Genomic DNA, 24,286 nt, shown 5'->3' with positions numbered 1-24,286 from the left:
CTAGCGGTCTGCGCATGCGCAGTCTGGAGAGTTGTGGGCGTGTGCGCAGGCGCAGACCATTTAGAACCGGAAGTTGAGGCGTCCGCGCTATTTCGGAGGTAAGGGGCGGGGCGTGTGTGCGGGGTGTATGCGTGGCTTTGGTGTCCGCTGCAGGCACTATTGAGGCTGGTTTCGAGCGAGCCGGGGAGTTAAGAGAATCCTAATATAATGAAGGGACGTGCCAGAACCCAGGGAGCTCTGGTAGTGCGTGATTCTTAGAAGCGGGAGGACCAAGAGGCCCGGAACTTAACCGAGTGGCGGCACAGAGGGACCAAGGGTCTGGGAAAGGGAAAGAAAAGGGGACCAGGGTGATGGGGTGCCCCTAAGAGAGGCTCACAAGGGCTCCAGGAACAGATTGGCGAAAAGCCTGGATGGTGGTGAGACCCACAGTTATGGAAAGATGGAGTTTGAAACAGCCTTAAAAGTTGGAGGTGATGGGAGAGTTGTGCTGAAAAAGGAAGAAACACACCCTAAATTTGCATTCCTCGTACTGCATATTTAGCTTAGCAAAATAGAGTGGAGATAGTGTTTACTTAGTGTCGTGAGAACGTGAACAAATATGTATACATACGTGATTGAGACTACACAGACAAAAATACCCTGGTGGTAGCTGTAAAGAAAGAGACCACAAGTAGATAAAAGTATTGACTGGAGAATTGTAAACATAAATAGAGGACCAGGAGCTAGGTGGGAAATCTGAGAACTGGGCTGAAGCAGGAGGATTGTGATTTAAAGGCCAACTACATCGGATAACTCTTGTCTCCAGAAATAAATAAATCTGAGAAAAATAAAAGTTGAAGCAAAATGGCAAAGGCAGAGAAAGTCAAATGGAGGTGTGAGGAAGAGAGGAGAGAGAGAAGACAGAGAGAGAGAGAGAGACAGAGAGATAGACAGAGACAGACGTATTGGGAGGATAGCCCAGTAAACCATACTTGGACATAATGGTGCTTACCTGCAATCCCAGCACTTGGGTGCTGGAGAGTATATGGTGAGTTCAAGGTCATCCTTACCAGTGTGGAGAGTTCAAGGTCAGGCTGAACTACATGAGACCCCCCAACTCAAACCTAAATCAAGTGAAGGAATGCTTGAGGAACCGACTCCTTGGTAGCTGTGGCTGCTGATGTTGGCCTAGCAGGAGTAGGCATTTTGTTGTCTAAAAGGAGCTCTCTCCTTGCTGCCCCTGTCTGTTCCTGAGGATCACTGGCTCTATTTTCTACCAAGGTGTGGTCCTCATTCCCTTCTAGACTAGAGTTCTCTAAGCCCTGTCATCAGCAAGCTTCAGTCTTTACTCACAAGTGTTGTACTCTGCATGGTGTCTGCGGTGTCTGTAGGTATCGCCCCACCACTTCACAAGGTCTTCCTCACTGGACACTCAAAGGTAGCTCTAACACCATCAGGCATCAATGTTGTATATATACAAAACACATACAGAATAAGATACATCTTTAAAAAATAAGGAAAAATGAGGAACTTCCCTCTAGAAAATTGTGCACACAGCTATCTGTGCTTCATTATGAGTTTTCTTCAGCTGACAGACAAGATTCTGACTTTAAGCAGAATGGCTCAGTGGTGGAGCATGTGTGTATGATGTGCGAGGGGTAGGGAAGTAGAATTCATCCTCTTACATAGCCAAGAAGTGGAGGGTTGACTGGAACTAAGCCTTGAACACTAATGATATTGTCAGGCATCTCCCGTCCCCCTCACAGTGGCCATCCCTGTGTGTTCCCACTGTGCAGGGCTACAGGTACATATCTAGGAAAGATTCATACCCCAGAGCTACTCTGAATGGGTTCAGGTTTAACCCAGCTTGTCTAGTTAGAACAGATAAAAACAGAGGGCTTCTTTCTCCTGATGAAGGTGTAAACTCCAGAGTAGGGACCTACCTGGGTCTTGTGTCCATTCCTCAGACTAAAAAGGATAGCATGGCTGACTGGGCCTTTGTTTGCCTAAACTGTGAGAGCCGTGTATATGTGATGAGCTATTCTCTGAAGGAAGATGGAAACTTACCAGGCAAAAGATGGCATATGCCAGGCAGGCACAACCAATTTCTAGCACCATAGATATATTCCATTCAAGTTCCGGGGACTCCAGTGTTGTGAAACCCGATGGACCCCGGATGAAAAGTCTGTACCCTATTTTCGTTGTTTCTGCCTTCCTTTTTTTAAAAATTTTTTTTAAAGATTTATTTTATTTTATGTATTTAAGTACAGTGTTACTGTCTTCAGACACACGAGAAGAAGACATCTGATCCCATTATAGATGGTTGTGAGAAGACATCTGATCCCATTACAGATGGTTGTGAGCCACCATGTGGTTGCTGGGATTTGAACTCAGGACCTCTGAAAGACCAGTCTGTGCTCTTAACCGCTGAGCCATCTCTCCAGCCCTCTGTCTTCCTTCTTACAAGATTCCCCTGTTGATTGTCCATGTGACCCGCATGTAATAGCGTTTGTGGCCTCCTCGTCCTGTGCTTGAAGAATAGCAGACTTTTAACTGAGGTTCTAAAAGTGAGTGGATATCTTCTCTTTCCTTCTCCAGACATTCAGGACCTGGAAGTCCAGAATGAACCCTTGTCCCTTCCAGAGATCACTGCAGGAGTCATGAAGTGCTTTGGGCGTCCCCACCTACCCACCAGACCCCTGGCTACCCTCCCTGCCATCCACAGTGCCCCTGTACAAGGAAAGGAGAGTTCACTCTTTGAAGAGAAAGCAGTTCTTGGGTGTGGGAGCTAGGTGAGACTACTTTAGTGACAGCACTTTGATAGGAACCATGCCTCCTCCCAGGACAAGGGAGGGGAGGGACCACCGAGACCGAGACCACCATCGAGCTCCCAGGAAGGAAGAGGCCCCGGAGAAATGGGACTGGAATTGTCCAGAGACTCGTTGCCTCTTGGAAGATGTATTCTTCCGCGATGAGGATTATATCCGCCGTGGTTCAGAGGAGTGTCAGAAGTTCTGGGCTTTCTTTGAACGCCTGCAGAAATACCAGCACCTCAAGACCTCCCAGAAGGAGAAGGACCCTGGTCAGCCCAAACATGGCATCGCTGCTTTAGCTGACCTACCTTGCACTTATGACCCACGCTACCGCATCAACCTCTCCATTCTCGGCCCGGACACTCGGGGTCGTCATGGGCCCGGCAAGGGGCTGCCCCCCGAAAGAGTGTCTGAATTTCGCCGTGCACTGCTTCACTACCTAGACTTCCAGCAGAAGCAAGCTTTTGGGCGGCTCGCCAAACTTCAGCGTGAACGTGCCGCGCTTCCCATCGCCCAGTACGGGAACCGCATCCTACAGACGCTGAAGGAACACCAGGTGGTGGTGGTGGCCGGGGACACGGGCTGTGGCAAGTCCACTCAGGTGCCCCAGTACTTACTAGCTGCCGGCTTCAGTCACGTGGCATGCACCCAGCCCCGGAGAATCGCCTGCATCTCACTGGCCAAGCGAGTTGGCTTCGAGAGCCTCAGTCAGTATGGCTCCCAGGTGGGCAGCACACCAGGTTCCCAGGTTTTCCACTGTGGAATGATTTGATAGTCCTTGTGGCAGTATGCGTAAAAGTTAACACTTAGGCGCTGAACCAGAGATGACTTTTACAGATGATAAGAGGCAACTAGCATCAACCAGTATAGCTAACAGCTAGGCAGATGAAACATCTGTAATGCTCAGCCATCTCACTTCCTAGCAGCCATTAGAATGTTCTGATTGAAGACAGGTTTTTGTTTGTGTGTGTGTGAGTGTGTGTGAGTGCTGGGATTGAACTAGGGTCTCATTCACAATAGACAGTTGCTCTGTCATGGGGCTGCATTCCAAGCCTGTTGCTGTCCTCTAAGCTCTAGAACGCTTGGATCTCATTTTGAGACAGAGTCTCACTGTGTAGACCAGGCTGGCCTTGAACTCACAGAGATCTGCCTGCCTCTGCCTCCCAAGTGCGGGGATTAAAGACACCTGGCAGCCTCTTGATTCTAATCCTGTCTCTACCGCTTAAATTTTCTGCTGATGTTGTGTTTATAATGCAGCTCCCTTCAGCCTTTCCTCCCATCTGCCTTCTCCTTGTTCTTCCTGTGGTGAGTGCACTTTGAGTCCTGTTTTGAGAATTTTTGCCTACTTTTGGGCTATTCTTGTTGGGCAGTGGTGGTGGTAGTGCACGCCTTTAATCCTAGCACTAGGGAGGCAGAGGCAGAGGCAGGCGGATATGAGTTTGAGGCCAACCTGGTTTACAGAGCTAGTTCTAGGACAGCCAAGGCTACACAGAGAAACCCTGTCTCAAAAAACAAAAACAACAACAACAACAATAACAAAACAAAACAAAAAAGAGAACTTCTGCTCTGCATTTAAAGCCAGAGTTCATCAAGAAGGTGTGTATGTGGGGGTATGAGTGTATGGTGTGTGTGTTTGTATGTGGGGCTATGAGTGTATGGTGTGTGTGTGTGTGTGTATGTGGGGCTATGAGTGTATGGTGTGTTTGTATGTGGAGCTATGAGTGTATGGTGTGTGTGTGTGTATGTGGGGCTATGAGTGTATGGTGTGTTTGTATGTGGGGCTATGAGTGTATGGTGTGTGTGTATGTGGGGCTATGCGTGTATGGGAATATGAGTACAGATGTGTGTGTATGAGGAATGGGTCTGTGTGAGGTGTGGTTATATGCATGTATATGTGGTGGACATGGGCGTGTGTATGGGGAAGATGTGGTAGAAGCGTGAGGTCAGGGTGAAGAAATATTTCTCAGTATTGTTTCATCTGTTACCTGTTAAGTGGTTGTGTTTCCTCATGTGGGGTCAAGATAGGGCAGTGGGGTGAGGGGTGAGGGTATGAGCTGTGTACTATAGCATCCGGGTAGTGTTTCCGGCGCGTAATAAAGACTCAAAGGAGAGGGAAAGCATAACCGTTAGGATTCCCGTCCATTGCTCTGATATCAGGAACTGCACCAGACATGGAGAGAGCATAACCACAAGTGATCATGCATCCAGGGGAGGAAATCCAGTTCCTAGGGGGCCTTGTGTGCCTAGCAGAACCGTGATTCCACACCAATCATGCAGGATTCCAGTCTGACCAGCAGCCATGGCTCTGCCTCAGACCTGCATGTAGGACAGGGAGAAGCTCTGGTGCCTGCGCTGTTTGTCATGGTCTCTCCTGACCTGACGCTTTCCTTCCTCCCACCCCAGGTTGGCTACCAGATCCGCTTTGAAAGCACTCGGTCAGCAGCCACCAAGATTGTGTTCCTGACGGTGGGGCTGCTCCTTCGCCAGATCCAGTGTGAGCCCAGGCTGCCCCAGTACCAGGTCCTGATTGTGGATGAGGTGCACGAGCGACACCTGCACAATGACTTCCTGTTGGGCGTCCTGCAGCGCCTGCTGCCCCAACGGCCTGACCTCAAGGTCATCCTCATGTCGGCCACCATCAACATCTCTCTCTTCTCCAGCTACTTCAGCCATGCTCCTGTGGTGCAGGTGCCTGGGAGGCTCTTCCCCATTACGGTGAGCACTGCTGTGGCCTCCTGAGACTCCGTCTCCTACTGTCTCTGTGGCCGACAGCCCCTCTTGTTAAAGCATCTGGTCCTTCGTCATTCCAGCCCATTAGGCTCTTCAGAGAGAAAGACCGCTCTGTTCTATGCAGTCTTCAGGGCTTTAGGCTTCTCCTCCTCACAGCTCTACCATCTTGTGGGGGAGGGCTCTCACAGGGATCCAGCTTGAGGTTTTGGGCTGGATGATTTGCCGTCATAGAACCTTTAATTGCATCTTTCTTTCTTTCTTTTTTTTTTTTTAAGTGTTTTTTTTTTTTTTTTTTTAAGATTTATTTTATTTATTATATATAAGTACACTGTAGCTGTCTTCAGATACACCAGAAGAGGGCATCAGATCTCTTTACAGATGGTTGTGAGCCACCATGTGGTTGCTGGGAATTGAACTCATGACCTCTGGAAGAGCAGTCGGGTGCTCTTAACTGCTGAGCCATCTCTCCAGCCCCTTAATTGCATCTTTCACTCTACATGTCAGATGTGTCCTCCTCCCCCGTCCCCATGTTGCCGTTGTGTAATGAGGCTCTGTCCTTGTTGCTATAGTCAAGCGCCCAGGCAGGACTTCAGTGTTCGGGTGGTCTACGGGTTTGCATGCCCATGTGGATGCTTCCTAAGAAGTACTGGGCGGGGCCCTCTCTGGCTCAGCTCTTCTTGCCCGGGGTACTGTTCCCTAAGAGCATATGTACTGTTAGTTAATGCATCTTTGTACTTTGTAATGCATCTGGATTTAAAAACCTCTAGCACTGCCAGCACCCAGAAGCCTTTGCATCACCTCACTGCTTTTTGTTTCCACTATCTCCTCTAAAAGTTACCCACCTTGAGTGTGCCACCTACCAACCAGCCCCCCCCAACCCCCATGAGCCCATAGCCCCTGCTGCTCCAGTGACAGCGTGCTGCTGCTACACTTTGCTCTCTCAGGTGGTGTACCAGCCGCAGGAGGCAGAGCAGTCAGCATCCAAGTCAGAGAAGCTGGACCCACGGCCTTTCCTGAGGGTGCTGGAGGCCATCGACAATAAGTATCCCCCCGAGGAGCGGGGAGACCTCCTCGTCTTCCTCAGTGGCATGGCAGAGATCAGCACGGTGCTGGATGCTGCCCAGGCTTATGCCACCCTCACCCAGCGCTGGGTGGTGCTGCCGCTGCACAGCGCCCTCTCTGTGGCCGACCAGGACAAGGTACTGAGTGCAGCCTGCAAAGCAGGGTGGGCCCGAGTCTCTAGGCCAAAGCAAGTGTAGCTACATTGGTTGTATCCCACAGTCCCAGGTCGTGGGCTTCTATGGGGTTAAGGTGGCTATCAAATGGCTAAGTAGCCTGTAAACCCAGGGTACATGGTCCTGGGGATCTCAGCCAGAAGTTGACAGGTTTTCTATGAAAGACCAGAGGGAGATGCTTTCAGGTTTGTAGGCCATAGGCACTCTCACTGAATTCCAGTGAAATTTCATTTACAGGGACATGTGGCAGACTGTATGTCATCACAGCTGTTGCTCTGGGCTATTATGCTTAGCCGTTTCTAAGCACCAAGTCGGGCGCCTTGGTGTCAATGTGAAGGAGTCAGGAGACAGTCAGGGGGACTGACAAGTGGGTGGGGCTTTGTCCTGAGCACACAGTGGGGCCACAGGAAAGTTCTGAGCAGGGAGGGGAGCATGTGGGGATGGGTTGGAGTGCATTCATGTTCCACTGGAACCAGAAGGCCATAGGACAGCTCTGCAGGTGGAGGGTAGAGACAGAGAGAGGGCCTGGACTAGGGAAGGAGCCAGGGCTTAGGGGCGGTAAACATCAAGGGATGTTTTAAGAAACGTTCATGGGCGAGGAACTGAGGGAGGAGGCCTGGGTTGGCTCAGGCAATGTGTAGACGGTGAGGCAGGTACCCAGGAGGGTGCGGAGGCTGCATTAGGCCATGGGCGAAGCATGCCTAGAACACCCAGGAGGCTATGAAACAAACAGGTCAGTGAGGGCTGAGTTAGCTCCTGACGTGACCTCCTCCCTTGCCCCAGGTGTTCGATGTGGCTCCAGCTGGCGTACGGAAGTGCATCCTGTCCACCAACATTGCAGAGACCTCAGTCACCATCGACGGCATCCGCTTTGTGGTGGATTCTGGTAAGGATGGCACTCAGTGCCCACACCTCCCACCAGGAGGACCCAGGAGAAACATAGGCGTAGATAGCCATGTGGCCATGGAGTCCTAGACCCCTGCAGGGATCTAGGTACTGAGCTGTGGAACCCAAGCAGCACCTCAGCATCCCCCAGACATTCCAAGGGCTTACATTTGCCCCAGGGCCTTCGCACTTACTGTTCTCCTGCTGAGCTCTGTTCTTTTATAGAGAGCCTTTCTCAGGGCCCACACAAGTGTTCACATCTGATAATCACCCCTGCTTCCACAGTCTGGCAGGGGCAGCATTGTACTTTAAATCCGTGGCTCTGTTTATTTTCTGTGTTCCCAACCGTAAGATTCACCGGTATGTTAGCCTAGCATAGCGCCGGAGCTGATCAGAGCGGGTCTGGTCATAGACACTTTTGTAGGATGGAAATGGTGACAACACTGTCCTCGGGTTGCAAGAAGGAGTGAACTGGTTCTTGCGGGCGTGTGGGCACCTGGTACAGTGCGAATGCCCAAGAGCCTTAGGACTTGGTGGCATGGCAGGTAAAACATCCCATAATATCATGTATCACGGAGACATTGTTTGGGTGCTGTTAGTTAGACTACGGCATGCTCTTCACGTTGAGGCAGTAGAGCGAGGCAAAGATAGTGGATGCTGTGCGGCTGTGTACTTGGTCCTGGGAGACCCGCGCCTTTGCTTGTGGCTGTCTTCCCAGCACCAGTGACCATGCCTGTGCCTGTGCATAGTGGCTGCTTACTTAATCAGGGCGTGTGGGTTGACTGCTCCATCCGAAGGAGCAAAGATCAGAAAGGAAAAAAAAAAAGGAAAAAAGGCCTCCCACCTAACAGACCTGGCCCCATCACTTCTGCAGAGATGTGCCTGGGTCATGGCTTCTGTCCCTGGGGACCTGGGACTTTGGACCTGTGGTACGAAGTGTGGGTGTATGATGGCAAGACAGTTCACTCAGGGCCAGGAAGCAAAAGGGGGTGGAGCCAGAGCAGGGTGAAGCCCTACTGTCCCCTTCACATCACAGTGACGGGAAGCCCTCCCACTGGTCCCACCTCTGAAAGGTTGGGGTGCAGCATATGCTGGACACACATTATCCGTTCTCTGGAAGTCAGCAGAATGTTGGGGGAGGCCTAGAATATTCTCTCAGGAGTTGTGGTGCAGAGTGGCACCACATATGGGGTTGAGCGGGTGTCCAGCAGGTCTTTGTGCTGCTGCGCATGCTCGGTGCCTTCCTCAGCACCCACTCCTACCCTCTCTCCACCCAGGGAAGGTGAAGGAGATGAGTTATGACCCACAGGCCAAACTGCAGCGGCTGCAGGAATTCTGGATCAGCCAGGCCAGCGCTGAGCAGCGCAAGGGCCGAGCGGGCCGCACGGGCCCCGGTGTCTGCTACCGCCTCTATGCCGAATCCGACTATGATGCCTTTGCTCCGTACCCAGTCCCGGAAATTCGTAGGGTGGCCCTGGATGCATTGGTGCTTCAGGTGAGGCCCACCTTGCTGCGGGAGAGCAGTGCAGAGGGGTTTTGACCCAGCCAGGGCTGTCCACACTCAGGTTGGAGAACTGTCCCTCAGATCCAAAGGCACAGTCAGGGATTTGGCTTCTGGAAGCAGAGCTTTTGACACCGGATTTCTTAAGATATTTAAACCATGACCTTTGTCTCACAGTGCAGCATTTGGTTTAAATTCCGTGACAGAGATCCTCATGGGATGGCCAACAGAGCTCTCTTGCTCTCACTCTGAGTAGATCTCTGTGTATACCTGGCTGGTCTAGAATTTGCTATATAGCCCAGGCTTGCCTTTTGGTGGGTGAGGGTGGTTTGAGGCAAGGTTTCTATATTCTGCAGCCCCGGCTGTTCTAGAACTCACAGAGATCTGCCTCCCTCTGCCTCCTGAATGCTGGGATTAAAGGAGTGCGGGAACCACACCCAGGCTCCTCTAGGCTGGCCTCTGACTCGAAGCTGTCCTCCTGCCTTTGTCTCCCGATTGCTGGGATGAGGCATGCATTGCTTCTCCTCACAAGACCTTTCATGGGAGAAGAATCCGGAGTGAGAAGAGCCAGGCGTGGAACCCTGACACAAGTCCCAGCAGTTCTCAGTTGGCTGCCCCGTCACCTTTCGGAAGGCCAGGACTTCGTGAGCCTCTGCCATCCAAGCACAGATGAGACTGGGTGGCGAGGATGGAGTTTAGTGTCAGGACTGAGGCTGAAGCTTAGCTGGAGCCTTTCGTGAGTACAGCGCTTAGCTCCCTCCTCAACACTGCAAACTCACTGCAAGCTCCAGAGTGAGCTGAGGTCAGGCTGTGCCGTGGAGAGTGGAAGAGTGGAGATTGGCAGTGTGGCTCAGGCATAGGACCCTGGGCTCACTGTCAAAGACTGGAAGAAAAAGAAGAGGACACAAGGGAGGCACTCACCCGTGTGTGCCAGCCCAGGTGTGTCTGGGACAGATCCTCTGACCTGCTGGCTAACTATCCATCTGCCAGTTAAAATGACAGCAGCCTACCAGGCGTCATGGTCCATGCCTGGGATCCCAGCACCCAGGAGGCTGAGTCAGGAGGATGTAGAGTTTGAGGCCAGTCTGAGCTATACAGAGAGCCTGTCACTAGATCTCAAAATCCAAGTGCAGAAGCTGTGGCTTGAGCAGTGTAAAAAATCTAAAGCAGTACACACACTTCGCTTTTGCCTTCTTTTTTAATCTTTTTCCCAACTTTTCAGTGTGCGTGTGCGTGTGCGTGTGTGGTGTGTGTGGTGTGTGTGTGTGTGTGTGTATGTGTGTGTGTGTGTGTGTGCGCTGAGGCAGGATCTCACCTATAGCACAGGCTGGCCTTGAACTCAGAATTCTCCTGCCTTGGCCTCTTGAGTATTGGGATAAGATGCTTTACCCATGGGATGTCCTTTTCAGCAGCATCAGGGAACACAGGGAACAGGGAGGAAGGTGAGATGGCAGGTGCAAGGTGGACGGCCAGACCTCCAAGCCCCACCCAGGTGGTCCAGGCAGACTCTCTGGACTCTCTTGGCACCGGAGAGGTATTTGTTCTGGATGCTGAGATGAGCCTGGTGATAGGGGTGTCTCGGTACAATCTCCTAGAACTGGCTCAGCTCTTGGGCCCCTAGATGGATGGGGAGTCTTTAGTCTACAAGTAAGAAAGGCACAGACATGTGTCACAGGCTTGCTGCTGTCCCCCCAGAGGTGGCATGCCTGGCCGAGGAGCAATGTAAGGACTTTTGTGCTGAGGTGGACTGGTCCAGGTAATATAGCCTTGGTAGCCTGGCTTCCCCCACCCAGAGAGGGTGTCAAGGGCATTCCAGCTCCAGTGTGCCTCAGATTAGCCCAGTGCACTCACCCTGGAAACTCACCAGTAGCCAGTTGCTCTAATGGGTTGAGGAATTGCAATTCATCCAAGTAGACTTTTGAGGGAGACAGACCTCAACATCGCAGGCATTTTGGAGTCTGGTGATTCTGACGCCCTGTAGTCTGTGTACCACAGTGGCCCACATGCTCCCTGAGGATATTTGCCTGTCGTTTCAGATGAAGAGTATGAGTGTGGGGGACCCACGCACCTTCCCCTTCATCGAGCCCCCTCCAGCTGCCAGCGTGGAGACTGCTATCCTCTATCTTCAAGACCAGGGGGCCCTGGACAGCTCGGAGGCCCTCACCCCCATCGGGTCCCTGCTGGCTCAGCTGCCTGTAGACGTTGTGATTGGTAAGGATCCCGTCCAGCAGAGCTCACAGACCTGCATGTTCTTAGTGACCCGTAGGCCAGTCTGGACCTTCCCAGGACATTCCCAGACCAGGAAAGTGAGCGGTGTGCACAGGGGTCGCAGGGAGATGGATAGGACAGGTATAGGGAAGGCCAGGCCCCATCATCACCTCTTGGGAAGCTGACAGCTGTGGGGAGACTGGAGACGTGAAGATGAGGTGTGAGCAGTGTGGGCAGAAGGGGCAGTGCATTCCCACGTTAAGCCAGATGTATCGTGTGTAACTTTAGACTCAGCAAAGGGCGACAGGAGAATCCAAAGGGAGCTGGGAGAGCCTGTTTTTGACAATTCATTTTGCCTAAACAAACACACCCAACACATTTTCCAACGTGCAGTTGGTGTAAAACTATCGCAGTATTTGTGTTGTTTCTTCATGTAAGTCTCGGAAGTCCAGTGTGCGTTTTGTATTCCAGCACATGTTTGGATCAGCCTCATCTAAGCGCTCAGGGCTGCCATATTGGACCGGTGTGTCAGAAAGGCATGCCAGGCTGAGGGACTAGCCAGTGCAGAGGCCCTGTGGTGGGGCCCTCCAGTGTGATTGCGGAAGTCTGTATGGCTGGCAGAGGAAGAGGGCAGATGAGGTCAGGGGAGGAGGGCACCTTAGAAGGGTAAGTAAGGAAAGATAAGCTGACTTCTGTTTCCAGGTCTTGCTTCTGGAGGTCACCTTCTGAGGCGGCCTTCATACTTGTGTGGTCTTTGTGACTTCCACCAGCGTGTATCTCGGCCAGGTCAGAAGGTGCAGGAAGCGATGGTGCAGCCCATCCACCTCCTCTTCAGATACTTGTCTGAGCAGGTGACCGTGCGGACAGAGGGTTGTGTCACTGGCTTTGATGAGTACACGAACCTCGTATTAGATGATGCAGAAGAAATTCATTCTAGAACAGTCAAGGAAACAACTGGGTCGGATCACACTAAAAGGAGATAATACTACTCCGCTCCAAAGTGTTTCCAGCTAGCGATGGTCAGGCGCGGGAGAAGCCGAGAAGGCAGTGACACATTTTTAAAGGTGTTATCTGCTGGGAGCTTCATCTGTTCATCTTGTTTTAGTGGCCCATTATCACTAGGTGACAATAAATGCTGTGAGACTGAAAAAGTAGAAAAGAGAGAAGAGAAACAGGAAACAGACGCTCAGGCAGGTCAGTGTGCAGAGCCGGCGTGTGCCCGTGCTGGCATGTCCTCATGTGTGCTCGAGAACGGAGTACGTCCGCTCTGCAGCTCCCTTCTCTCCATCCCCCTCCCAGCCATCCCTGCCTAGTAGTCTAAAGCATCCATTGTATGTATGCAGTCAAGAAGCCAGAAACACAGAAAGCCCCAACATTGCGATACCGGGGTCCCCTAGCCTTTGTACGTATCATTCCACCAGACCAAAGCTTCTCAACCTTCCTAGCACTGCAGCCCTTTAATACAGCTCCTCATGCTGACATGGATACAGTCCCCCAAAATGACATCATGTTCACTGCTGCTTCAGGGCTGTAATTTTACTACTGTTACGAATCATAATGTAAATATTTTACATGTAGGATATCTGATTCGCAACCCCTGCGAAAGGGTTGTTCAGCCCCCAGTGGGGTCGTGTCTCACAGGTTGAGAGCTGCTGAACTAGAGGCCCCTGGCGGGTGTGACACAGTAAGCTGCTCCTTCTAGCAGCTTTGGTGTGCACACAATGGTGTTAGCCCCTAGCCTCATCATTAGTGGCCATGAGCCAGGAGTATGAGAAGCCAGTGGGACAGAGAAGAGCCAACCCCACTCTCAAGGAGCTCGCACATGCACAGGGGGAGGGCAGGTCTACTCCTGGGGGACACAGCACATCGCCCGTGAGGGCACCAGGCAGCAATGGGGCTAAACTGGCACCCGAGCAGAGGCCTGATGGCAGGCAGGGACAGTGCTGCCGCTGGCTTGGGGTCAGTGAGAGCTTTGGGTGAAAGACTGGAGTGTTTAAGGAGAACTCTGCTCTGTGTGTGTGTGTGTGTAGGGGGTGAGCAGAAGAAGAGATCAGTCTGGTGAGTCAGGAGATGGACCAGGTCTGGGGCCCAGTAAAGCCTATGTCATCTCTAACTCTGCACTGTTGAAGTTCAGTGTCCTGGAGCGGATGGGGTGAGCCTGTCTACCCATTACCAAGAAGGGGCATTTGCCCCGAGGGAGTGGCCTACCAACTCCGTCCTGCCCATGACACTCTCGGGGGCCTTAGGCCAGTTATCAACTCCATTGCAGGTGCTAACACTGGGAGCGGGCACGCCTGAGGGAAAGGTGAAGGTGCCTGACTGAACAAGATCTGATAGGCCTTTGACCAGCCGGACCCCAGAGGAAGGTCAGCAGGTGACCTTTCCACAGCTCAGACACACCCACTTCTCTGTACAGCCTTGTCCCTGGCGGCTCTGCCCTGCTGGTCCTGGGTTGTCGTCGGATGTGTCAAGCTGTGTCTTCCTCTTGCTCATTCTGAGTCACTCTTGTACCTCAGTTCTCCTGACCCACAGTGTTCTGCTTCCACCACAGCCCACATTTTATGCTCCTCAGCAGGGCCACCCACGCACCACTGCCCAACTCTGTGGCCGAGGTGACCTCTCACGTCCCCGGCAGAGCAGCCTGAAGAGGCTGGGTGCCGTGGTCTCTGGGCCCCTCAGTGGCTAAGCAGATGGCTGGTTTTGCCTGTTTAGAGGGAGCTCAGGCTAAAGTGAAGGACAGAGCAGAGCTGAGGGATGAAGAGCATTCCTGGGGGCTCTTGCTGTGCTGTGCCAGGGGAGCGCCAGGCTCTCACCCCGTTTCCTCTGCTCCTGGTGAGGACGCGGCCTCTGATCCTCAGGATAGACAGGAAGCAAACTCAGCTAGGGAGCTGCACGTGCTCCAGGGCGTGGAGCAGGCACCGTCAGGGGAGCCGTAGAGCTTGTTGGCATCACGCTCCACGACATGAGGGGTGGGCACGAGTCTGTGACCCACTTGTCTCCCGGGGAAGCGAGCACGTGCAGTGGCAGAGCAGAGGGCACTCGGCACAGATGACCCCCGATAGACTGGCTCTGAGTGTCTCGCAGTGAGACACAGATGGTCTCGGGACAGTCCTGGGAAGCCCACTGCTGTGTCTCACAGACACAGAACAGGAGAGTGATAGGGACAGGGCGGATCTTGGCGTGCTGGGGCCTCATGCAGCCTCACTGCAGCCTTGCTTCAGTGCCTTTCACACTGGGGGGCAGGGCAGTGAGGATGCATAGGCATGTGACAGGAGCAGGCAGATACGGCCTGAGCTCCCAGGAAGTCCACACGGGTCTCGGACATGGGTTTCCACGGTGCGGTTTCTAAACAGCCTATCCATGACCCGCGACCTTCCCTGTCCTGCTTCACCTTCCTTTCAGCTACCCTCCACCCCCATTTTTCTACTCTTGCCTCCTTCTTCCTCCTCCTCTTCTTCTTTTTCCTCCTCAGCACAGTCAGCACGGGGACAGACCAGGGCAGGCTGTGTGCAGGTCTCACTAGGGGAGGAGAGCTGTGGCCACGGGGAGCCAAGGAAATCAAGCCAGGAAGGGCTGGTGGAAGTCCGGTAGCTCAAAGCACTAAAAAGGGCCCTGTGAGCTGAAGGATGTAGGGACTTCGGCAGTGCCCTCTAGTGGACAGATGGGGAAACGGAGGCTCTTTCCCAAGGCTCTGTGACCACAAATCTCAGCTCTTGGGTTTGCACCGGCCCATTTGGTTCCCAAGGCTCTCTGTAAGCAATGGAGAAGGAGGTGAGATCAGGGCCTCTGAATCCCCCAGAGCAGAGAGCTGAGTTTCCCGAGGCTTAGCTCTGCCCCTGCTGCCCACAGGGAAGATGATGATCCTGGGCTCCATGTTCAGCCTGGCAGAGCCTGTGCTCACCATTGCTGCTGCTCTCAGCGTCCAGTCACCATTCACCCGCAGTGCCCAGAGCAACCTGGACTGTGCCACTGCCCGGAGGCCGCTGGAAAGCGACCAGGGTGACCCCTTCACGCTCTTCAATGTCTTCAATGCCTGGGTGCAGGTGAGGCCGGGCTGGGTGCCTCTTTCGTTCAACCTAACTGGGGGACCTTACAGCTGCCCCGCTTCATGTTTCTGAGCTCTGAATCGACCCAAAGAATCCCTGTCCCTGCCATTCATGCTCTGGGGCCAGGGGTGGGGGTGAGGGTGTGGCAGCCAGCGTCCAGCTCAGGATCCACAGGGAGCCCAACAGAACCCAGTGCTGTCTAGAGAAAAGCCAACCTTCTTGGGGGACACTGTGTACCCAGTCCACCACTCCTGAGCCCTCATCAGTGGCAGTTCAGGGTGAGGACCCAAGACACCCAACCCAGCGTGCTATCAAGATGCTCCTGTCGGGGTACAGAACTGGGGCTGAGTCCTGGAAAGAGGCTAGGAGGGTCCCTTAGGGCGGCCCCCAGCCCACCCCTCCTTCAGAGCCTCCCCCACTGGGGCTTGCTCCTAGAGCGAGCCAGGTTCAATCACTCAGGTGTCTGCCCCTCAACCAGGTGAAGTCTGAGCGGAGCGGAAACTCTCGCAAGTGGTGCCGCCGCCGGGGTGTGGAGGAGCACCGGTTGTATGAGATGGCCAACCTACGGCGACAGTTCAAGGTGGGGACCAGACCCTTCCGGGTGACCAGGGCCTCACCACATCACTGTCCCATAAGGGGAGCAGGACTGGGACAGCGCGTGGACCTTGAGGAGGGTTCCTGGGAAAGGCACATGGGTCATTGGCTGTATGGTGTCCTGAGGGAGAAGCCCACCTTGGCCCCAGGGTATTGACCTGCCACTCAGGCTGAGTGCTGGGGTGGGGGTGGGGGAACATTCAGGGTGACAGGACAGCCACTGTGTCTGCAGTCCAACATCAAGTGGCATTTCCTGGCTCTGCCATGTTCTCTCTGTGGTTCCCCCGAGGCCCTACCCTCCACTGTAACCCTTGGGCCTTAGCTTCCCCTGGAAGATGAGTCATGTCACTCTTCAGTCTCAATGACAAGTACACATAGCTCCAGATGCCACCTTTTGTTCATGTGGCAGGCTGTGTGGGCAGTGTGTCACTGTGGTCACCGGAGGTGACTGAGGACAGATGGGCTCTCCATTGTTGTGTGGCTTCTGTTCTGTGCATCTCTCCCTCACTACCAGAAGCTCAGGGACATCAGAGTTTGCAGTGGTCTGTAGCATGGAGGCAATAGGAGTCCCTGGGGTAGTCTAAGGCTCCACAGCAGGTGGGCCACTTGGGGCTCCAAAACCTTTCTAGTGTCTCAGTGTTGGGCTCAGTCATTCCCCGCCCTTGTCTGCAGCTTCTAGAGCTTTGGTTCTACCCTTGTTAGTCTTGAACCCAGGGCCTCGTTGATGCTAGGTAAGTGCTTTATCACTGAGCAGAAACTCCCAGACCCTCTTTTCTTTATAGGGTCTTATTATTTATTTTATTTATATGGGCACACCGTCGCTGTCTTCAGACACACCAGAAGAGGGCATCGGACCCCTTTACAGATGGTTGTGAGCCACCATGTGGTTGCTGGGATTTGAACTCAGGACCTCTGGAAGAGCAGTCAGTACCCTTAACCACTGAGCCATCTCTCCAGCTGTAGGGTCTTATGTAGGCCAGCCTAGCCCCAAACCCATGATTTTCCTGCCTCAGCCTCTTCAGTGCTGGAATAACAGGTATGCATAGCCAGATCTGGTTTGAGATTTGGCATTCCTGACAGGTTCCCAGGCACAGCCCAGCTTTGAGAGGAATCTTCTCAGGCCAGAGAACCTGTGCCCCATGCTAGTCCTCAAGTGAGCCTGCAGGCAGCTCTGGGAACAGCTGCCATGACCTTCCTGTGAGCCATCTGTGCCTGACCAGATATTCCAGGGCTAACGAGTAAGAGCTGTTCCCAGGGCACAGAACTCAAGGCTGGGGCGAAGGACTGGATGGAGCCCCGGCCTTGGGAGGTGTGGGGATACCCTCACTGTACACTGAGGAGAACATACCAGGCAGTTATCACACACCAGCCTCTAGCCTGTGTCAGCCCAGAGTCCACTAACTGCCCGCTCACCTGTGCCCTTCTTGTTTACAGGAGCTGTTGGAGGATCATGGGCTGCTGAGGGGGGCCCAGGTAGTAGCCCCAAGGGACAGCTACAGTCGGCTGCAGCAGCGGCGAGAGCGCCAGACCCTGCATCAGCTGAAGAGGCAGCATGAGGAGGGTGGGGGACGCAGGCGCAAGGTACTGAGGCTGCAGGAAGACGGCTGCTCCAGCGACGAGGACCATGAGGGCTCTGCCTCCCAGCGGGCTGACAGCGTTGACATCCAGGTGGGACAGCCAGGTCCTGGTCGGGGGCATGAAGGGGCATGGAACACAGGAGACACAGACACCCCCAAGGGATTGAAGAGCCTCGCCCTCTGCCTGAATGATGTCTGCAGCCCCTCCCGACCTGCGCATCTTAACATAGCACCTTGAAGAGCAGGGGTGGGCATCACTCAGAGCCACCACCTACCCTTGCCTTTACAGGATGTGAAATTCAAGCTTCGCCACAACCTGGAGCAACTCCAGGCAGCTGCCAGCTCAGCCCAGGACCTGACCCGAGACCAGCTGGCCCTGCTCAAGCTGGTGCTTGGGCGGGGCCTGTACCCACAGCTGGCTGTGCCCGATGCATTCAACAGTGGCCGCAAGGACTCGGACCAGGTAGGGTTCCTACTCTCTTAATGTGTTTCCTGAGTACCCACTGTGTTCCGGGAATTTAGTGTGACAGAGAGACCCTTGGCTTTGTCCTTTGGCCACTCTGTACACTAGCCAGAGGGGACAGGGCTGGAGGAGGACAAGGCAGAGGGTCAGACCTGGCTTGGGCAGGAGTCCAGAGAACTTACTTTGTGGATGAGGAGGCACCTGAGTACAGTCATGGAGAAGGAACTTGTCCCAGGGGAGGAGAAAGGGGAACCTGGTATTTATTTCTGTGGGGCCTCTGTTCCAGCACTTGCCTTTGGCCTCTACAGATTTTCCACACGCAGGCCAAGCAGGGCACCGTGCTGCACCCCACCTGTGTCTTTGCCAACAGCCCTGAGGTACTGCACACACAGGGGCCGGAGGCCTCAGGCCGAGAAGGGAGCCAAGGTACAGTGAGCCTGGTGGCACGTGAGGGATGGCGGCACCTCCAGCTCAGGCCCCTCACTCGGGCACTCCCTGGGCTGGGTGCCTTCTCATCTCCTGTTTGTGCTGTGTTGTGGGAGGGAAGCTCCAGGGGAAGCCAGCGGGCTGAGGACAGTACACTGTGCTGAACGTCCCCAGCCACTGCGGCCCTGCAGCTTGCACTATGCTGGTCAGGCTGAGAGCGAGCCTCAGCTTGGTCCTGAGGAGGGAGGTGTCGTGTGTCCCCCCACCCCAGGCTTTCGTGCAGACATGCAGCAACAGGCAGAGCCTTGGGCTCCTGCAGACCAACAGTGAGAGCCAGCTCAGCTTCCTTGGCTGTGGAGAAGGGGAGATGGTCACAGAAAAAGACATCAAGGCTTCAGATTGGCAGGGTGGAGGGAAGAATGAACATCGTTAGGCACTGTCACTGTGACCCTAGCGTTTCCTTCCACCCTACCTCCTCCCTCTTCGTGGTCATTCTTTGTGGTACTGTGTTAAATCCACAAACTCAAGTGAGCAAGACAAGTGCCCTACCTGGCTACATCCTCAGCCTCTCCTTTTCTCCACTTTGAGAATCCCCAGCCATACGAGGTAGCGATGAGCCGTGAGTGCCCTCGAGCAGCCTCGACAGCGGTCACTGTCCCCAGCCTTGTTGTGTCTGTCCCCTTACTCGCTACCTGGAGGGTCGGGGTCATTTTTCCCTTCTCGGTGTTTGCTGGAGCATTGTGTTTTCAGAAGTAACACTTCTACACGTATGTACTCTGTGCGTGTTGGAGGGTGCACATGTCACCGCGCATATGTCACCACTGCATGCGTTGCAGGCAGAGGTCAGCCTGAGGGAGTCAGCGCTCCTTCTACCGTGTGGGTCCCGGGGAATTGAACTCAAGTTGTCAGACTTGGCAGCAAGCGCCTTTACCAACTGAGCCATGTCACCAGCCCTTGCTGGAGCATTTTAAAGCACACGGCAGACTTCATGTCATTTAATAATAACAAGGGCTGTATGTGTCAGGATAGCGCCCACGACCCACCCCATCAAGGTGGAGAGCCGTTCCTTAGTGTCAGCCACTACAGGCTGCGACAGTGTTTGTAATAACCCAAAGTTGTCTACCGCCAAGGGCGTGTGGTCTGCGTGCTGTGTGACCATGGGCCCTGAGTGCTGGACGGGTGGCCATGGGTGAGGGGGAGTCAGAGGGGCCTGAGATGCCTCTTTTGCTTTTCAGACGGCAAGGACCAAATGAGCTGCAAGCACCAGCTGCTGGCCTTCGTCTCCCTGCTGGAGACCAACAAGCCATACCTGGTGAACTGCGTCCGCATCCCCGCCCTCCAGGTAGGCCTCTGCCTTGACTGGGATTGGACAGTTGCCTGGAGGAGCCGCCCTCTGCCCCCACTGGCTTCTGGCATGGTCTGCAGCAGCTTTGGGTGGTTCTCCTTTGTGGTTCTATGCTCAGTTACTTGCTGAGTGTCTGCTGTCACCAAGCACTGTCCCCAGCACCCAGAGGCATACCGAGGAGTCACATCCTCTCCTGCCCCTCTGGGCTCACAGTTGGGGGAAAGCTTATGTCATGTCTTCAAGGGAAACCGGAAGCACACGTGAACATCTATCATCCCAGTAGGTGGTTCATGAGTTCGAAGCCAGCCTGGGCTATTTGAAATTGTGTTAAAAAAAAATGACCAGGAAAATTAGGGCAAGTGGGGGCACTGAGTGGTACGACACGAGCTGATGGGATGTGCTGACTGGCTGCAGTCCTGAAGGCATCAGGAATATCCTTAGCTGAGGGCCAGCATGTGCCAAGGCCCCAAGGCAGGGGTGCGCTGCTGCGTATGGCTGGAGACTGGGACCAGCTTTGATGTGGTGGTTGTGGGAAGCCGAGCCTTGGCCAGGAAGAGGCTAAGGAAAGTGCCAGGCCTACCCACAGTTACCTCCATGGGCTAGGTGTTCTGCTCTACCAACAGGAAGCTGAGGTCGAGTCACCTCCTGGGCCACACAGGGAGAGGTAGACCACAGCTCCAGAGTCACGTGCTGCCCCAACGGATCCTCCCATCAGTCAGATGTCTGTGCTATTCAGACCCCTCTGGCTTTGTTCCCGGGGACGGGCAAGCACCTGCGTAGGGGCCTCAGACCTCCACTGAGGCCTTTCCCCTGTGCCAGCCACCATGTCTGTGAGGCTGGGGATCTGTGTCAGCCTGATGGGGCTCACGTGCAGTGGGAAGCAGTACATCCAGGGCTCCCGCTTACTACAGAGGAAGGGACAGTGTGGGACAGCGGTGAGGTGGTGGGAAGGAGACGTGCGCATTTGGGGTGATGCTGGATCCTCCTCCCCCACTTCTCGTTCCTCCTTGCTAGTGATGAGGAATCTCAAATGGACACCACCAGTCTCCAGCCATCACCCATAGCCAGCCCTACTCTTCTTGTGGGATTGGCTCTGCCATGGTGTCCGGACCCCATGTGCCTCTCTACCTGGGGGTCTTTCCCGCCTCTATCTTCCTGCCTCAGCCTCCAAGGACTGGGATTAAAACATGCATCACCAGTTAACTACTTCCTTTGGTCATGCTCCCTTTTTGTGACCCCCTAAGGTGCCTTGACTCAGGTTTGTAGGGCATTCCACTCTTTAATTTTGTCCTCGTCTCTCTAATGTTGGCTGGTGGCAGGACTGGCTTTGTGCTGACCACTGTGTCTCCAGCACGTCCCCGGAGCATGGCAGAGGAGGCCTGCAGCATTGTGGGGCGGGTATATTGAGTAGACAGATGGAGGATGTGTGGACAGGAGAACAGGGAGGTGGGAGGATAGGCAGGCAGGGGGACAGGTGGGGTGGGCATGAAGCTGGATGGACGGGGAAGGGAAGGACAGATGAGGGTAGATGGGTGGACAGCTGGGTGGATGGGAAGGTGAAAGACAGATGGAGACAGACAGTAGGTTACGTGGGTGGACGGGTGAATGGGTAGATAGATGGACGGGTGGATGGGTAGATAGATGGACGGGTGGATGGGTAGATAGATGGACGGGTGGATGGGTAGATAGATGGGATAGATTAGTGGGAGAGGGACATGGGTATAGTAATGACAATAGTAGGTGGGCGGATGAGATGAACAGGTGAACGCATAGATGGATGGGTGGATGAGGGGTAGGTAGGGACACAGCCAGGTGGCTTCCGAGGTGGCATCCTGAGCTGCACAGCTCTTCTTTTGCAGTCCCTCCTGCTGTTCAGCCGTTCCATCGACACCAATGGCGACTGCTCCCGCCTGGTGGCTGACGGTTGGCTGGAGCTGCAGCTCGCAGATAGTGAGAGTGCTGTCCGGCTCCTGGCAACCTCCCTACGGCTCCGTGCCCACTGGGAGAGTGCCCTGGACCGGCAGCTGGCCCAGCAGGCCCAGCGACGGAAGCTGGAGCAGGAGGAAGACCCGGAGTCTCCAGCAGTCAGCCCCCAGGAGGTGGCTGCTCTCAGCAGGGAGTTGCTGCAGTTCATGGCGGCCAAGGTACTGTGTGGCCAGAAGGGGCCGTCACTTAGTGGGGGCTCGTTTAAGGGCTTTTTGATTCAGAGAGGTTCAGTGGTACCTGGGGTCACATGGCTGACAAGGGGAAGCACTGGTGTTTGCCCCAGAGGCCATGCTGCTAGACACCACTGTGTGCCACTCACTGACTTCTGCATGCATGGTGTGAGCTAAGGATGTGTGGAGTGTGAGGGTCCAAGGGTCTCCTGTGAGGACGGCGAGGAAGATGTGGGCAGAGTGGGCTGAAACTACTCTCATGGGTGGGAACAGCTTCTGATTCTGAGCCATGGGAGTCCAGGGAGAGGGGTGAATGCAGGTTGACTTCAGTGAGGAGGAGAGGGCAGACCTAAGTAGGTGGAGAAAGGAGACCAGACCTGAGGCATCTTGCAGGAAGGGCAAAGCGGCTAAGGGCTGGCTGTGGTCTCATCAGCTAGAGGCAGAGAGGGTGAGCCTGGGGACGGTGGCTGGAGGAGCCACCGGGTCCACAAAGGTCTGAGAGCAAGTGGGGAGTGGCTTAGGCAGAGTCCAAGGGAGGGCTTTAGGCAGAGCTGGCTCCTGGGGGTGCCCACCGCATCTCTGTCTCACTCTCCCTTTCTGCAGGTTCCCTACCGCCTCCGAAGGCTCACTGGTCTAGAAGCCCAGAACCTCTATGTGGGACCTCAGACCATCACGACCGCCCCTAGTCTCCCCGGTCTCTTTGGAAATTCTATCTTGTCCCCACACCCCACCAAGGGGGGCTACGCTGTCTCTGATTATCTCACCTACAACTGCCTCACGGTGAGCGAGGTCACTTGCTGCTTTGGCATGGGTGGTTGGAAGCTCCAGGCCCAGCTGGCAGCCACAGCCACACTTAATGCCCTGAGGGGCTGGGAGGGTCCAGCCACTGAGGCAGGAGTCCCAACAGCTTTCCTCTGTTGTAGAGTGACACTGACCTGTACAGTGACTGTCTGCGCTCCTTCTGGACTTGCCCACACTGTGGCCTGCACATGCCCTTTACACCTCTGGAGCGCATTGCTCATGAGAACACCTGCCCTGAGGCGCCGAGTGATGGTCCAGGCAAGTCTGTGTGTGTGTGTGTGTGTGTGTGTGTGTGTGTGTGTATGAGTGTGAGTCTTATGTACGTGTGTGTCTCTATGTATGTGTGAGTCTGTGAGCGTGTGTCTGTGTGTGTGTGAGTCTGGTGTATGTGCGTCTTTGTTTGTATGCGTGTGTCTGTATATGTGTCTCTGTGTGAGTGTGTGTGAGTATATGTATGTGTGTGTCTGTATATGTGTGTGTCAGTCTGTATATGTGTCTGTGTGTTTCTGTGTGTGTGTGTATGTGAGTCTGTGTATGTGTATGTCTCTGTGTATGTGTGTCTTTGTGTGTATGTATGTGTGTGTCTATATGTATCTGTGTGTGTGTGTCTGTTTATGTGTGTGTGTCTGTATATGTGTCTCTGTGTGAGTGTGTGTGAGTATATGTATGTGTGTGTCTGTATATGTGTGTGTCAGTCTGTATATGTGTCTGTGTGTTTCTGTGTGTGTGTATGTGAATCTGTGTATGTGTGTCTTTATGTGTATGTATGTATGTGTCTGTTTGTGTGTGTGTGTTTGTATGTGTGTGTTTGTGTCTCTGTGTTTGTGTCTTTGTGTTTTTATGTGTAGGTGTCTGTGTGTATGTCTGTGTATGTTTTGTGTGTCTGCATATGTATGTGTCTGTGCTTCTGTATGTGTTTGTGTGTGTCTGTATGTGTGTGTTGTATGCCAAGAGTGATATCTTTAACCACTGTCCATCACACACTGCTTCCTGGGTCTGACTTGCTGGATTCTGGGGACCAGCAGCCACCCGGGCCCTGGCTGGGACCACACACAATCCTTGAAGCCCAGTTGGTCAGGGAAGGAGGACCTCGCAGGCCAGTTCTTGTCCTGTTTTCTCTTCAGTGGGGATCACATTTTCCTTGTCCACAGCCACTTCTGTCTTAGTGTGCTGTCTCATCTGCTATAGTGCCACAGTGCCACTCCACAGTGGAGACTGTGGCTGTGGGCCCCCAGTGCTGGGGCCAACCTGGCTTACGGGCACAGGGTCGGATGGGAACCAGAGCCATCCCTTTCCTCTCCAGGGTCTGAGGAGGCTGCTCCTGTACCAACGCAGAAGACATCAGCCCTGCAGAGGCCCTACCACTGTCAGGTGTGCGGGCAGGACTTCCTCTTCACTCCCACGGAGGTGCTGAGACATCGAAGGCAGCATGTGTGAGCCGGCACCTCATGGCCAGAGCTCCCCTGAGCACCCCAAGTGGGGGTCAGACATGTGTCCAGGCAAATAAAGTCAGACTTTGCTTCAGAA

General features: G+C 54.0%; 1 protein-coding gene and 1 pseudogene across 2 annotated transcripts; both read left to right on the top strand.

Moving 5' to 3' along the window:
- The first annotated feature begins 58 nt into the window (after positions 1–58).
- On the top strand, positions 59–24,286 carry Dhx34 (DExH-box helicase 34). 2 transcript variants are annotated; one of them, NM_001271452.2, is given in 17 exon segments: positions 59–98; positions 2,578–3,516; positions 5,196–5,507; positions 6,467–6,721; positions 7,541–7,643; positions 8,920–9,137; positions 11,180–11,354; positions 15,201–15,394; positions 15,876–15,977; positions 17,426–17,659; positions 17,858–18,031; positions 18,340–18,457; positions 19,693–19,799; positions 21,662–21,946; positions 22,562–22,738; positions 22,882–23,017; positions 24,063–24,286. In NM_001271452.2, coding segments are annotated over 16 exon segments (3,432 nt in total). In that variant the 5' UTR covers positions 59–98; positions 2,578–2,808; the 3' UTR covers positions 24,197–24,286.
- On the top strand, positions 11,390–12,450 carry LOC148007261 (small nuclear ribonucleoprotein E pseudogene; annotated as a pseudogene).

This window comes from Rattus norvegicus, chromosome 1 (assembly GCF_021556685.1).
Source record: "Rattus norvegicus strain SHRSP/BbbUtx chromosome 1, alternate assembly SHRSP_T2T, whole genome shotgun sequence".
NCBI classification, from domain to species: Eukaryota; Metazoa; Chordata; class Mammalia; order Rodentia; family Muridae; genus Rattus; species Rattus norvegicus.
Note: the sequence above shows the minus strand (reverse complement) of the source record. Positions and strands in the feature narration are given on the sequence as shown.